Source organism: Bombina bombina, chromosome 6 (assembly GCF_027579735.1).
Source record: "Bombina bombina isolate aBomBom1 chromosome 6, aBomBom1.pri, whole genome shotgun sequence".
Lineage (NCBI taxonomy): Eukaryota > Metazoa > Chordata > Amphibia > Anura > Bombinatoridae > Bombina > Bombina bombina.
Genome location: NC_069504.1, coordinates 219360165 through 219373945, shown reverse-complemented (window position 1 = coordinate 219373945; position 13781 = coordinate 219360165). Strand labels below are relative to the sequence as shown.

The window sequence follows — 13781 nt, the reverse complement described above, 5'->3', positions numbered from 1 at the left end:
TAATGTGCCTGCCCACTGCCAAAGAAAATCCTGTATAAAGGATTTTAAAAATGTCCCCATCTACGGCATATGACATTCTTCTGAAGTGCAAGTCTCCAAGACCTAGAAGACAAAAGCACTTACCTGTAGTCCGGTAGGAAGACAGTTTTCAAGTCGTGAAAGGACACATACTCCTTTTACAGAGACCTGTAGAAAAAGAAGAACAGAGTAACCAACTCTGGCTTTCTGTACCATGGGCAGCAATGTTTAAGAGAACAAAGCAAGGACTACCTCACAACTTCCTAACTGCTTAAAAGCCACCACTACTCTACTGAAGAGATTGACGTGGACTCAGCTAAACCCAAATCCTTGCTTGCAGAGAAACGTAGCAGAAAAAATAATTTCTTCAGACACCAGACACCTCCTCCATTGACAGAGACAAAGAGAATGACTGGGGATTATGGGTAGGGGAGTGACACTTAACAGCTTTGCTGTGGTGCTCTTTGCCTCCTCCCGCTGGCCAGGAGTGATATTCCCACTAGTAATTGGAATTACGTTGTGGACTCTCCATATCTTAGGAAAGAAATAATGTTTATTTTTAATCTAAACTCTATTCAGAAAAATGCTTATAGTCAAAGGGACATGTTACCCAAACTTGAAAAGTGATGCAGCATAACGGGTCATTTCATTGTTTTTTCATTATACAATCCTACTGTATTCAATGGTCCTTTAAGGACATCTACTATAAAAGCTCAGAAGATTATGATGAAATCCCACAAGATCACAGTAAAGCAAAGTGTGAATTCAGCACTTATAATATATTCCTTTTTACATAGAGATGTTCATGTGATATTATCTAGTCAGCTGTTTACAGATATGCTGCATCACTTTCAAGCAATTTAGTATATGGGTAATATGTCAGTTTAAATCTTTTAGCTCCATTACAGAGGCATCCAACATATTACACACAGCAGGTATTCTTCTATTTACAAACATGTTTCAGTGGAATACGCACACATCAGGATTCAAACAACATGACGACTCAGAGCTGGCGGTGGTGTGTATTGCAACAATGATGCCTTGATTTGTGTCACACAAGCAACCATTAACTCACCGAGAAGGTATAGTGTTTGAATACTGGTACACAGGACACTCGCACATGCTGCTGAAAAACACTAATAACTTTTACAAAAAGTATTTTTACAAATGGAAGAATGCAAAAAAGTTTCTATTCAAAACTTAAATGCACTCATGCACATTTGAATTGTGACCCATTAGTTTAAATATGGGTGTTATCAGAAAGGGCTGCATTTTGCGCCACAAATTAGACACACAATTTCATGTGGAGAGAACATAGAATACAAGTAACAAAATATAACTTACTTTAATTTTTTTTACTAAACTTATTTTTTCATCATATTTCTCTAGTAATCACATAGGCATGCTACATGGTAGCATAATGCAGAAACACAGCATAAGTTGTACATTTTCATGTTAACCTTTTATTTAGCGAAATACTATGTGTGTGTGTGTCTTAAGTTAAATGTTTAAATAGTTTAAAGGGATACTAAACCCAATTTTATTCTTTCATGATTCAAATTAAGTTAGAGTATGCAATTTTAAGCAACTTTCTAATTAAATCCTATTATCAATTTTTCTTCGTTCTCTTGCTATATATATTTAAAAAGCTGGAATGAAAAGCTTAGGAGCCGGCCCATTTTAGGTTTAGCACCCTGGATAGCGCTTGTTTATTGGTGACTACATTTAGCCACCAATAAGCAAGCGTAACCCAGGTTCTGAACCAAAAATGGTCTGGCTCCTAAGCTTTACATTCCTGCTTTTTTTTAAAATAAAGATAGCAAGAGAATGATAAAGAAAAAGTTATAGGAGTAAATTAGAAAGTTGCATAACATTGCATGCTCTATCTGAATCATGAAATAAAAAAAAAATGGCTTTAGCATCCCTTTAAGTAAAGAACCTCACAATAGGTTTACATATTTTCATGACAATCAGCTTTAAGACTTTAGGAAATTACCTAGTAAAGTATAAAGAAAATGATAACAGACCCCCTCTATTATCATTTCTATGAAAGGTACAAAAATACAATCTGCATCACAATAGCCAAGTGGCAATCTATAATTTTTCCTTTAGTGCACACAATGCTTTAGTCATATGTAAATAGTATAAAACCTTTAAATATGAAATTGGAGGAGGTACACTATGCTGTGCTCTGACTTGGCTATATTACAATCAATACATTTTTAAGGAAATAAATACTGGAATATGTACTTTTTACATGACTGCCAGAGGCACATGAAGTTCTGTCCTGGCTTCTTCACTTGCTCTACATGGTGACTAAGAGTTGGCGCAGGGTATGGAGAGGGTTGTGAGCTAATGAGCTGCCCATGTACTTGCAATGCTGGTATTGTCGTCACAGGTGTGCTCTGAGAAAAGATAGTGTTAATATGTCAGTTTAATAATTGCACCAGTGCTGCTTAATTTGTTATGTACATTCTTTTTTTACAGTAAAAAAGCACAGAAATCTATTAAACAGTTAAAAAATGACAAAGATATTTACATTTTCCAGGGCAGATGACAAAACAAAAAGCATGAAAATCCATTCAGTTAGTCATTTTAATGCTCCCCTTTAAAAATTACTGTTTTCTAATTAAGGACTTATTTCTCATCACACCTTGTCATACAGTAGTGGATGTTGTGTGCCAAGGAAGTATGTGTTATAAAAAAAAAGTATGTTCTACAATTCACTTGCATATTGGCCAGATAACCATGCAAATATGCTGTGTTTCGTATTAATGGTTACATCCCTTTCTATAATTTGAGTTAAAGCGTACCAAGATAAGCCAAGACAATCCACCCTTGAAATTAGCAGTAACTTCAGAAAAGCTAGTCAACGCAAAGCTATCTTTCTCCCAGCTACTTCCCTCTCCTACCAGTTTTACTTTTTAACCAAGAGGAAAAAGAAACGGGATGTGAAAAACAGTTTATTAAATAGAAAACAGACTTAAGACTTCTCACAAAGATTACTTTAGCAAAGGCCAGCAATTTAAGCAACACAAGGCTGCAAAAATATGCAAAGAGGAGCATTGTGTAATGAGCAAAATGAGGATTCTTAACCCAAAAACTAGTTTGGAGCTCTGGCTCATCTCTATGCTAAGCTGTGGGAGGTTATGTCACTTCATTTATTAGACACAGGCAAGTGTAGAGTTGAAAGGATCTGAAGCTGTATAAACTAAACATACAGTGGATAATTTTAAGTTTATATATATATTCCTGTGAGCGCCATTGAGCCCCCAGGGCTGAGCATGTTGCAGGGTCATGGGATGTGTACCCAGTCCAGTCAGAGTGCAGTGCCCTTTCCGTGTTTTTATATATAAATCATAATTTATGTAAGAACTTACCTGATAAATTAAAGGGACAGTCTAGGCCAAAATAAACTTTCATGATTCAGATAGAGCATGCAATTTTAAACAATTTTCCAATTTACTTATATCACCAATTTTGCTTTGTTCTCTTGGTATTCTTAGTTGAAAGCTTAACCTAGGAGGTTCATATGCTAATTTCTTAGACCTTGAAGCCCACCTCTGTCAGATTGCATTTTTAAGGACCAGTAAACACAGGAGATTTGCATAATCAACAAATGCAAGATCACAAGACAATACAATAGCATTTACTCTGAATTTCAAATGAGTAGTAGATTCTTTTCTAACACATTTCAAAGTTATGTATATTTCCACTCCCCCTGTACCATGTGATAGCAATCAGCCAATCACAAATGCATATACGTATAGTCTGAGTTCTTGCACATGCTCAGTAGGAGCTGGTGACTCAAAAAGTGTAAATATAAAAGACTGTGCACATTTTTTTAATGGAAGCAAATTGGAAAGTTGTTTAAAATTACATGCTGTATCTGAATCATGAAAATTTAATAAAACTTGAGTGTCCCTTTAACAGTTTTTCACCACTAGAGGGTGTTAGTTCACGTATTTCATAAAGATAACACTGTGCTCGTGCACGTGAAGTTATCTGGGAGCAGGCACTGATTGGCTAGACTGCAAGTCTGTCAAAAGAACTGAAAAAAGGGGCAGTTTGCAGAGGCTTAGATACAAGATAATCACAGAGGTTAAAAGTATATTATTATAACTGTGTTGGTTATGCAAAACTGGGGAATGGGTAATAAAGGGATTATCTATCTTTTAAAACAATAAAAATTCTGGTGTAGACTGTCCCTTTAATTTCTTTCATAGTGGCAAGAGTCCATGAGCTAGTGACATATGGGATAAACATTGCTACCAGGAGGGAGCAAAGTTTCCCAAACCTCAAAATGCCTATAAATACACCTTTCACCTCACTCATACATCAGTTTAACATATACTCAAGTAGTGAAGGTTACAAAAAGGGAGTAAAAAGCATACAAAAAGAGGAACTGGAAAAATAATGTGCTTTATACAAAAAAATCATAACCACAAAAAATAGGGTGGGTCTCATGGACTCTTGCCACTATGAAAGAAATTAATTTTTTTTTTTTACATAAATTAAGTTTTCTTTCATGCAAGTGGCAAGAGTCCATGAGCTAGTGACGTATGGGATATAATACCCAAGATGTGGAAGTCCACGAGTCACTAGGGAGGGAGGGATAAAATAAAAACATATCCGCTGAGAAATTAAATCCAAAAAAATAATTACGTTTTCTTAAAAATTAAAAAAAAAACTCAAATCAAAGGCACTAGAATCAAACAGACAGCTGCCTGAAGAACCTTTCTACCAAAGGCTGCTTCTGAAGAAGCAAACACATCAAAATGGTAACATTTTGTAAATGTATGCAAAGAAGACCAAGTTGCTGCTTTGTAAATTTGATCAACTGAAGCTTCATTATTGAAAGCCCAAGAAGTGGCAACTGATCTAGCACAATGAGCTGTAATTCGCTGAGGCGGAGACTGCACCGCCTCCAAATAAGCTTTGTGAATCAAAAGTTTCAACCAAGATTCCAGAGAAATAAAAGAGGCATTCTGACCTTTTCTGGAAACAGAAAAAATAACAAATAGACTAGAAGTCTTTCTGAAATCTTTAGTAGCCTCAACATATTTCAAAGCTCTTACCACATCAAAAGAATGTAAAGACCTTTTAAGAGTATTCTTAGGATAAGGACGCAAGGAAGGAACAACAATTTCACTATTAATGTTAGAATTTACAACTTAAGGCAAAAATTTAAACGAAGTCCGCAAAACAGCTTTATCTTGATGGAAAATCAGATAAGGAGACTCACAAGAGAGCAGACAATTCAGAAACTCTTCTGTCAGAAGAAATAGCCAAAAGAAATAACACTTTCCAAGAAAGTAATTTAATATCCAGAGAATGCATAGGCTATAAAGGAGGAGCCTGTAAAATCTTCAATACCAAATTGAGACTCTAAGGAGGAGAAATAGATTTAATAACAGGTTTGATACGAATCAAAGCCTGAACAAAAACAGTGAATAACAAGAAGCTTAGCAATCTTTCTATGAAATAAAACAGAAAGAGCAGAGATTTGCCATTTTAAAGTATTTGCAGACAACCCTTTATCCAAACCATCCTGAAGAAACTGTAAAATCCTAGGAATTCTGAAAGAATGCCAAGAATAATCATGAGTGAAACACCATAAAATATAGGTTTTCCAAACCCGATAATAAATCTTCCTTGAAACAGACTTACGAGCCTGTATCATAGGGCTAATCACAGAGTCAGAGAAACCTCTATGACTAAGCACTAAACGTTCAATTTCCATGCCTTCAAATTTAGAGATTTGAGATCTTGATGGAAAAACAGCCCTTGAGACAGAAGGTCTGGCATTAAAAGAAGTGGCTAAGGCTGGCAACTGGACATCCGGACAAGATCCGCATACCAAAACCTGTGAGGCCATGCTGGTGCTATCAGAAACACATAAGATTGTTCCATTATAATCTTGGAGATCACACTTGAAGAAGAACCAGAGGCGGAAAAATGTAAGCAGGTTGGTAAAACCAAGGAACTGCTGAAGCATCCACCATCTCCGCCTGAGGATCCTTGGACCTGGAAAGGTATCTGGGAAGCTTCTTGTTAAGACGAGAAGCCATCAGATCTATTTCTGGAAAACCCCACATCTGTACAAGATTAAAACATCTGGATGGAGAGACCACTCCCTCGGATGTAAAGTCTGACGGCTGAGAATCTGCTTCCCAATTGTCTACACCTGGAATATGAATCGCAGAAATTTGACAAGAGTTGGATTCTGTCCAAGAAAGTATCCGAGATACTTCTTTCATTGCTGAAGGACTGCGAGTCCCTCCTTGATGATTAGCATATGCCACTGTTGTGATATTGTCTGTCTGAAAACGAATGTAAAGTTCTTTCTTTAATAGAGGCCAAGTCTGAGGAGCTCTGAAAATAGCAGAGAGTTCTAAAATATTGATGGGTAACCTCGCCACTTGAGGATTCCAAACCCCTTGTGCTTTCAGAGACCCCTAGGCAGCTCCCCAACCTGTAAGACTTGCATCTGTTGAGATCACAGTCCAGGAAGGACGAACAAAGGAGGCCCCTTGAACAATAAGGTGATGGTTTAACCACCAAGTCAGAGAGTGTTGAATGTTGGGACTTAAGTATATCAACTGTGATATCCGAGTATAATCCCTGCACCATTGGTGCACCATGCAAAGCTGTAGAGGTCTCATATGAAAACGAGCAAAGGGGATCGTGTCCGATGCTGCAGTCATGAGACCTAAAACTTCCATGCACATAGCCACTGAAGGGAATGAGAGAGACTGAAGGTTTAGACGAGCTAAAACCAACTCTATTCGTCTCTTATCTGTTAGAGAAAGAGTCATGGACACAATCTATCTGGAAACCTAAAAAGGTGACCCTTGTCTAAGGAATCAAGAAACTCTTTTGTAAATTGATCCTCCAACCATGTCTTTGAAGAAACCACACTAGTTGTTTCATGTGAGATTCTGCTAAATGAAAAGATTAAGCTAGTACCAAGATATCGTCCAAATAAGGAAACACCGCAACACCCTGCTCTCCGATTACAGATAGAAGGGCACTGAGAACCTTCGAGAAAATTCTTGGAGCTGTCGCTAGGCCAAGAGGAAGAGCGACAAATTGGTAATGCTTGTCTAGAAAAGAAAATCTCATAAAAACGATAGTGGTCTGGATAAATCGGAATGTGAAGATAAGCATCCTCTGTAAGTCTATTGTGGACATGAAGTGACCTTGCTGAACAAAAGGCAGAATACTCCTTTATAGTCACCATCTTGAAAGCTGTGACTCTTACAAAACTATTTAAAAATTTTCAGATCCAGGATTGGTCTGAACAAATCTTTCTTTGGGACAATGAACAGATTTGAATAAAAACCCAAACCCTGTCCCTGCTGAGGAACTGGGACAATCACCCCTGAAAGCACTAGGTCTGAAATACACTTCCGAAAAGTCTGAGCCTTCACAGGGTTTGTTGGAACATGAGAAAGAAATGATCTTCCCATGGTATTCTGAAACCTATTCAATACCCTTGAGAAACAATATCCTGAATCCACTGATTTTGAACAGAATCTGTCCAAATGTCTTGAAATAATTTCAATCTGCCCCCCATCAGTTTAACTGGTTTGAGGGCCGCACCTTCATGCAGTCTTAGGGACTGGATTTGGATTCTTATAAGGCTTGGATTTATTCCAATTCAGAGATGGTCTCCAATTAGAGCCAGAGACCTTAGGGGAAGGAGAGGTTTTTTGTTCTCTATTCTGACTAGGGCTGCAACTAACGATTATTTTCATAATCGATTAATCAGACGATTATTTTTTCGATTAATCGAATAAAAAATAAATAAATTATCTTTTCATTTATTTAAAATAAAATCCACATACTGAGTGTTATAAACTTCAGACTAAAACTTTACAACTTTACATTGACAACTGTTGGTCCAATTTTTTTAAGCAGCAAAACATTTTTTTATAATTAAGCAAAACAAAACCACAAACTGTTTGAAAAGAGGTAGAACTAGTAAGAGGGAGACTATCACTGTTTATAACATTCTGTTATTCACTTTTTCAGAAACTTTGCATTGAAATGCAAAAATGTCAACATGCTCCTGGCTGAGACTGGCTCTCTTTTTTGCAAGCTATTTTTCTTGGAGCAGAGAGGATGCGCTCAGATGGTGAGATGCATAAGTAGGGTTTTGCCAATTTCACTAAGGTGGGCTATTTATCTTTGTTGGCTCCCCACCAATGCAAGGGGCCTCTTAAAGTAAGCCTGGACTTTATTCTGACATAAAAATATCTTGAATATCTATATGCAAAGGTAAACAACCGGCTATAAGGTTAGGGGAAAAAATATCTAGTCCACTCTTAAAATAACAGATATATACTTAGAGGTTGCATTTGGTACATATTCCAACTAAAGACTATATATCAGTAACAGGATTCAGCCTTTCACATAGCTATAAAGTACATTAAAGCAGCAATAGCAAGCGATCCGCTAATAATTGTGCAAACAGGTAATAGTGACATCAATTCATATAACAAATGCAATCAATCTAGGGCTAGGTGCAAATAACAAGCTCAGCACTATATAATGCAAAGCATATTCCCAAATCACCTGATTTAATATAAACAATCCAAATTATGATTCCTATTATTTCTGGGTTGCACATAAGCCAGGAGTAGTTGTAAACTTAAAAAGAAACTTATAATGTCCTGAAAAAGTGAAAAGTAAACATCTGTAGACATCATTTAGGCTAAAGGCATAACCATAAAACACAATATTATGTTCATAAGCCCAGTGTAGTGAAGCAGCTGGTGCTGTGCACAGACCAACTAATTGCAAACCAACTAATCGATTATGAGATTCGTTGACAACTATTTTCATAATCAATTATGCCGATTAGTTGTTGCAGCTCTAATTCTGACGAAAGGAACGAAAACGATTGGAAACTTTAAACTTACCCGTAGATTTCTTATCTTGGGGCAGAAAAACATAATTTATGTAAGAACTTACCTGATAAATTCATTTCTTTCATATTAACAAGAGTCCATGAGCTAGTGACGTATGGGATATACATTCCTACCAGGAGGGGCAAAGTTTCCCAAACCTTAAAATGCCTATAAATACACCCCTCACCACACCCACAAATCAGTTTAACGAATAGCCAAGAAGTGGGGTGATAAGAAAAAGTGCGAAGCATATAAAATAAGGAATTGGAATAATTGTGCTTTATACAAAAAAATCATAACCACCACAAAAAAGGGTGGGCCTCATGGACTCTTGTTAATATGAAAGAAATGAATTTATCAGGTAAGTTCTTACATAAATTATGTTTTCTTTCATGTAATTAACAAGAGTCCATGAGCTAGTGACGTATGGGATAATGACTACCCAAGATGTGGATCTTTCCACACAAGAGTCACTAGAGAGGGAGGGATAAAATAAAGACAGCCAATTCCTGCTGAAAATAATCCACACCCAAAATAAAGTTTAACAAAAAACATAAGCAGAAGATTCAAACTGAAACCGCTGCCTGAAGAACTTTTCTACCAAAAACTGCTTCAGAAGAAGAAAATACATCAAAATGGTAGAATTTAGTAAAAGTATGCAAAGAAGACCAAGTTGCTGCTTTGCAGATCTGGTCAACCGAAGCTTCATTCCTAAACGCCCAGGAAGTAGATACTGACCTAGTAGAATGAGCTGTAATTCTTTGAGGCGGAGTTTTACCCGACTCAACATAGGCAAGATGAATTAAAGATTTCAACCAAGATGCCAAAGAAATGGCAGAAGCTTTCTGGCCTTTCCTAGAACCGGAAAAGATAACAAATAGACTAGAAGTCTTACGGAAAGATTTCGTAGCTTCAACATAATATTTCAAAGCTCTAACAACATCCAAAGAATGCAATGATTTCTCCTTAGAATTCTTAGGATTAGGACATAATGAAGGAACCACAATTTCTCTACTAATGTTGTTGGAATTCACAACTTTAGGTAAAAATTCAAAAGAAGTTCGCAACACCGCCTTATCCTGATGAAAAATCAGAAAAGGAGACTCACACGAAAGAGCAGATAATTCAGAAACTCTTCTAGCAGAAGAGATGGCCAAAAGGAACAAAACTTTCCAAGAAAGTAATTTAATGTCCAATGAATGCATAGGTTCAAACGGAGGAGCTTGAAGAGCTCCCAGAACCAAATTCAAACTCCAAGGAGGAGAAATTGACTTAATGACAGGTTTTATACGTACCAAAGCTTGTACAAAACAATGAATATCAGGAAGAATAGCAATCTTTCTGTGAAAAAGAACAGAAAGAGCAGAGATTTGTCCTTTCAAAGAACTTGCGGACAAACCCTTATCCAAACCATCCTGAAGAAATTGTAAAATTCTCGGTATTCTAAAAGAATGCCAAGAAAAATGATGAGAAAGACACCATGAAATATAAGTCTTCCAGACTCTATAATATATCTCTCGAGATACAGATTTACGAGCCTGTAACATAGTATTAATCACGGAGTCAGAGAAACCTCTATGACCAAGAATCAAGCGTTCAATCTCCATACCTTTAAATTTAAGGATTTCAGATCCGGATGGAAAAAAGGACCTTGTGACAGAAGGTCTGGTCTTAACGGAAGAGTCCATGGCTGGCAAGATGCCATCCGGACAAGATCCGCATACCAAAACCTGTGAGGCCATGCCGGAGCTATTAGCAGAACAAACGAGCATTCCCTCAGAATCTTGGAGATTACTCTTGGAAGAAGAACTAGAGGCGGAAAGATATAGGCAGGATGATACTTCCAAGGAAGTGATAATGCATCCACTGCCTCCGCCTGAGGATCCCGGGATCTGGACAGATACCTGGGAAGTTTCTTGTTTAGATGAGAGGCCATCAGATCTATCTCTGGGAGCCCCCACAATTGAACAATCTGAAGAAATACCTCTGGGTGAAGAGACCATTCGCCCGGATGCAACGTTTGGCGACTGAGATAATCCGCTTCCCAATTGTCTACACCTGGGATATGAACCGCAGAGATTAGACAGGAGCTGGATTCCGCCCAAACCAAAATTCGAGATACTTCTTTCATAGCCAGAGGACTGTGAGTCCCTCCTTGATGATTGATGTATGCCACAGTTGTGACATTGTCTGTCTGAAAACAAATGAACGATTCTCTCTTCAGAAGAGGCCAAAACTGAAGAGCTCTGAAAATTGCACGGAGTTCCAAAATATTGATTGGTAATCTCACCTCCTGAGATTCCCAAACTCCTTGTGCCGTCAGAGATCCCCACACAGCTCCCCAACCTGTGAGACTTGCATCTGTTGAAATTACAGTCCAGGTCGGAAGAACAAAAGAAGCCCCCTGAATTAAACGATGGTGATTTGTCCACCACGTTAGAGAGTGTCGAACAATCGGTTTTAAAGATATTAATTGAGATATCTTCGTGTAATCCCTGCACCATTGGTTCAGCATACAGAGCTGAAGAGGTCGCATGTGAAAACGAGCAAAGGGGATCGCGTCCGATGCAGCAGTCATAAGACCTAGAATTTCCATGCATAAGGCTACCGAAGGGAATGATTGTGACTGAAGGTTTCGACAAGCTGTAATCAATTTTAGACGTCTCTTGTCTGTTAAAGACAGAGTCATGGACACTGAATCTATCTGGAAACCCAGAAAGGTTACCCTTGTTTGAGGAATCAAAGAACTTTTTGGTAAATTGATCCTCCAACCATGATCTTGAAGAAACAACACAAGTCGATTCGTATGAGACTCTGCTAAATGTAAAGACGGAGCAAGTACCAAGATATCGTCCAAATAAGGAAATACCACAATACCCTGTTCTCTGATTACAGACAGAAGGGCACCGAGAATCTTTGTGAAAATTCTTGGAGCTGTAGCAAGGCCAAACGGTAGAGCCACAAATTGGTAATGCTTGTCTAGAAAAGAGAATCTCAGGAACTGATAATGATCTGGATGAATCGGAATATGCAGATATGCATCCTGTAAATCTATTGTGGACATATAATTCCCTTGCTGAACAAAAGGCAATATAGTCCTTACAGTTACCATCTTGAACGTTGGTATCCTTACATAACGATTCAATAATTTTAGATCCAGAACTGGTCTGAAGGAATTCTCCTTCTTTGGTACAATGAAGAGATTTGAATAAAACCCCATCCCCTGTTCCGGAACTGGAACTGGCATAATTACTCCAGCCAACTCTAGATCTGAAACACAATTCAGAAATGCTTGAGCTTTCACTGGATTTACTGGGACATGGGAAAGAAAAAATCTCTTTGCAGGAGGTCTCATCTTGAAACCAATTCTGTACCCTTCTGAAACAATGTTCTGAATCCAAAGATTGTGAACAGATTTGATCCAAATTTCTTTGAAAAAACGTAACCTGCCCCCTACCAGCTGAACTGGAATGAGGGCCGTACCTTCATGTGAACTTAGAAGCAGGCTTTGCCTTTCTAGCAGGCTTGGATTTATTCCAGACTGGAGATGGTTTCCAAACTGAAACTGCTCCTGAGGACGAAGGATCAGGCTTTTGTTCTTTGTTGAAACGAAAGGAACGAAAACGATTGTTAGCCCTGTTTTTACCTTTAGATTTTTTATCCTGTGGTAAAAAAGTTCCTTTCCCACCAGTAACAGTTGAAATAATAGAATCCAACTGAGAACCAAATAATTTGTTTCCCTGGAAAGAAATGGAAAGTAGAGTTGATTTAGAAGCCATATCAGCATTCCAAGTCTTAAGCCATAAAGCTCTTCTGGCTAAGATAGCCAGAGACATAAATCTAACATCAACTCTAATAATATCAAAAATGGCATCACAGATGAAATTATTAGCATGCTGGAGAAGAATAATAATATCATGAGAATCACGATTTGTTACTTGTTGCGCTAGAGTTTCCAACCAAAAAGTTGAAGCTGCAGCAACATCAGCCAATGATATAGCAGGTCTAAGAAGATTACCTGAACATAGATAAGCTTTTCTTAGAAAAGATTCAATTTTTCTATCTAAAGGATCCTTAAACGAGGTACCATCTGACGTAGGAATGGTAGTACGTTTAGCAAGGGTAGAAATAGCCCCATCAACTTTAGGGATTTTGTCCCAAAATTCTAACCTGTCAGGCGGAACAGGATATAATTGCTTAAAACGTTTAGAAGGAGTAAATGAATTACCCAATTTATCCCATTCCTTAGCAATTACTGCAGAAATAGCATTAGGAACAGGAAAGACTTCTGGAATAACCGCAGGAGCTTTAAAAACCTTATCCAAACGTATAGAATTAGTATCAAGAGGACTAGAATCCTCTATTTCTAAAGCAATTAGTACTTCTTTAAGTAAAGAGCGAATAAATTCCATCTTAAATAAATATGAAGATTTATCAGCATCAATCTCTGAGACAGAATCCTCTGAACTAGAAGAGTCCAAAGAATCAGAATGATGGTGTTCATTTAAAAATTCATCTGTAGAGAGAGAAGATTTAAAAGACTTTTTACGTTTACTAGAAGGAGAAATAACAGACAAAGCCTTCTTTATGGATTCAGAAACAAAATCTCTTATGTTATCAGGAACATTCTGCACCTTAGATGTTGAGGGAACTGCAACAGGCAATGGTACATCACTAAAGGAAATATTATCTGCTTTAACAAGTTTGTCATGACAATTAATACAAACAACAGCTGGAGAAATAGCTACCAAAAGTTTACAGCAGATACACTTAGCTTTGGTAGATCCAGCAGGCAGTGGTTTTCCTGTAGTATCTTCTGGCTCAGATGCAACGTGAGACATCTTGCAA

At 37.6% G+C, this 13781-nt stretch overlaps 1 protein-coding gene across 1 annotated transcript in view; it reads right to left on the bottom strand.

Moving 5' to 3' along the window:
* The window catches only part of ARID2 (AT-rich interaction domain 2), a 574897-nt gene that overhangs the window by 24685 nt on the left and 536431 nt on the right, over positions 1–13781 (bottom strand). The window contains exon 16 of the mRNA XM_053716737.1: positions 2269–2423. Coding sequence (XP_053572712.1) covers positions 2269–2423 — 155 coding nt within the window. The remainder of the gene's footprint in view (positions 1–2268; positions 2424–13781) is intronic.